Source organism: Palaemon carinicauda, chromosome 7, assembly GCF_036898095.1.
Source record: "Palaemon carinicauda isolate YSFRI2023 chromosome 7, ASM3689809v2, whole genome shotgun sequence".
Classification (NCBI taxonomy): Eukaryota; Metazoa; Arthropoda; class Malacostraca; order Decapoda; family Palaemonidae; genus Palaemon; species Palaemon carinicauda.
Window position 1 is genome coordinate 55,663,615 of NC_090731.1, and position 2,478 is coordinate 55,666,092.

General features: G+C 48.5%; 1 protein-coding gene across 1 annotated transcript in view; it reads left to right on the plus strand.

Annotated features, from left to right (window-relative positions):
* Nucleotides 1–1,020: 1,020 nt before the first annotated feature.
* The window catches only part of LOC137644299 (serine/arginine repetitive matrix protein 5-like), a 2,923-nt gene continuing 1,465 nt past the window's right edge, over nt 1,021–2,478 (plus strand). The window contains exons 1-2 of the mRNA XM_068377289.1: nt 1,021–1,144; nt 2,009–2,478. The exon at nt 2,009–2,478 is cut by the window's right edge and continues 425 nt beyond it. Coding sequence (XP_068233390.1) covers nt 1,021–1,144; nt 2,009–2,478 — 594 coding nt within the window. The remainder of the gene's footprint in view (nt 1,145–2,008) is intronic.

Here is a 2,478-nt window from a genome sequence, read left to right on the forward strand (position 1 = left end):
AATTTACCGAATTGTGAATTAGTATGTTTTTGAGTTATGAGCTCCCAAAGATTTGTTAAAAATTTTCGCTTTTATTATGAAAACCTTACTTAATACTTTTATTGTTAATTCCTACATGAGGGCCCCTTAAACGAGGTATTTAAATCGCAAGTTTACTAATACACTTGGTGTGGGGTGTCATGAGTTGCCAGCGGCCTCTCACTGTGCCAGTTTAGTTAGAATGTTCCAGCTTTGTACTGTTTTTCATGTTTCCCTCTCTTTTTGATTCTTTTTGTTGCTCTCTCGTTACTTTTTGTTGTTTCTTTGGCCTTAGGTAACACTGGTCTTGCTATAACGTTCACGAGGACGTTGTGAAAATACAAAGTACATACGAACTACAAGTAAACAAACACACATGCATCACCTTCTATATGTCTTTGGAAACTCTGGCTGGTCTTCTGATTTTTCGTAGTTGTAGAATGTAGATCGTAGTTTTCCAACGGTTCAACTACCCTCTACCAATGCCTTCCATCTCTGTCGGACGTAAGAGATTTCGAGATATAAGTGAAAAAAATCGCTATATATATATATATATATATATATATATATATATATATATATATATATATATATACATATATGAAAAAATAAACACGGAAAGACGATTCTGTCAAGCTCAGTCATGCAAACGACTCAGTAAGGATGAAGTCATCATTTAAAAACTGCTTTATCTTCATTTTGTTCCGTAACTGACATACAATCCACGCTATTTAATAGGGGTATTACTTTCGGCAGTAGCTGAAATGACGAGCCATTAAAATTTAACGAGGGTTTACTACCCCACCGCTAGTTACCGGGGGTAGGGGAGGGTAGCTTGCTACCCCCCCTTCCTCACATACACCTGTGCTTGAGCTCACTTTGCTCTCGGCTCGGATGGTAGACGGACGTGTAATCTCTCATCCTCGCCTCTCTCTTGGCAGCCATTAATGCTTTTTTGCTTTCTCTTTAACAGGTATGTGTGTGAAGTTGGCCTCTGCGATTATGCGCACCTGTCCTGGATTACCCGACTGCCCCTGCGGAACATTCATGTCGACGGTCGAGACTGACCCTCACACCCTTTGCCCTTACTGTAGAGGTCAACGGTGTGAAAGTGATAACAAGTGTGGTTAGTGTAGGGAGTAGTCTACCTTCCAGTGGGAGAGGTTTTCTCGGCGACGTAAGAAGAAGTCCAAGCGGGATATTTTTCCTTCGAAGATTGCTTTGAAAGGAGAAAAATCCAAGGACTCTTCTTCTGTTGCCCAAACCTCCTCCGAAGCTCTCACTCGATTGGTCTCTTTCGAGAGACCGTCGAGTGGTAGCGTAAACCATGGTTCTGTTTTCCAAACTTGGGGTTTGAGAGATGGCGTTGCCTCCCCTAGCGAGGCAGCTCCACCTCTCCCCCAGGGGGAGGATGTGTCATTAACCAATCTTTTTCAGCTTTGGTCTTCCTTGGGGCTCAAGGGCTCGCCCTCCATGGAAGTACTACTTGACATCATCTGATTGGGTGTCGCTGTCAAGCAATCGCCGACTTTGGCAGAGGTTGATCCTCTGTCAATTGTCGACGTTGTGGTGTCAGAGGTATCCAATGCGGTATCTCCTAATACCTCTGCCTCTTCACATCCCGCAGTAGCTGAAGGCTTAGTTTCTCCCGTTCCTGCTCAACCTAAAAGGGAGAAACTAAGTCCAACAGTCTCTCCTGCCAGTGTTCTTCCCCCTCAGGGGAGTTCACTTACAGAGACTCCTCTTCCGAGGACTGCAGAAGGTCAGCTTGCTGATCCAACGGCCCCCAGAGGGCACATCCGTCGCAAGGCTTGCCTTCCTCTTCACCAGAAAGGCCTTTCTTCACCTTTTAAAGCAGTGAGGAGGCACCTCTTTGGTTCATCATCGTTGTTGCATTCCGCCGCAGAGGAGCCTCGTCAGCGTTCACCGACTGTTCCTGCTATGGTCCTGGACCTCTCAGCGGATCGTTCGCGATCCCCTTCGGTGGAAGGTCGTCCTTTCAAAGGACACGTTGACCTTCCACCCGACAGACCTGCTGACCTGCCGTCGCCGTTCATGAGAGCTGATGCACGCTACGCGCCTACGAAACCTGACTTGCATGCTCGTCAGGCATCGAACCCTGTTACGGGGCATCAAGGGCGTATGCGCCATCGCGTGCATACATCCCTTACGCGCCATGTTGTACATGCGTGCCAACGTTCTCCTGCTCGCCACGCTTTGCCTGAGGTAGCGCGCCAGCGCTCACCTGCGCGTCAGCGCACCACTGCGCGCCATCAACCTCCTGCGCACCACCAACCTCCTGCGCGCCAGCGCTCTCCTACGCGTCAGGGCTCTCCAACTCATCAGCGCTCGCCAACGCGCCAGTGCTCTCTTGCGCACCAGCGCTCTCCTGCGCGCCATAGCCCACGCATAGTGATCTCTCCTGCGTGCCAACGATCTTCGGATCGGGGCGCTATTGGG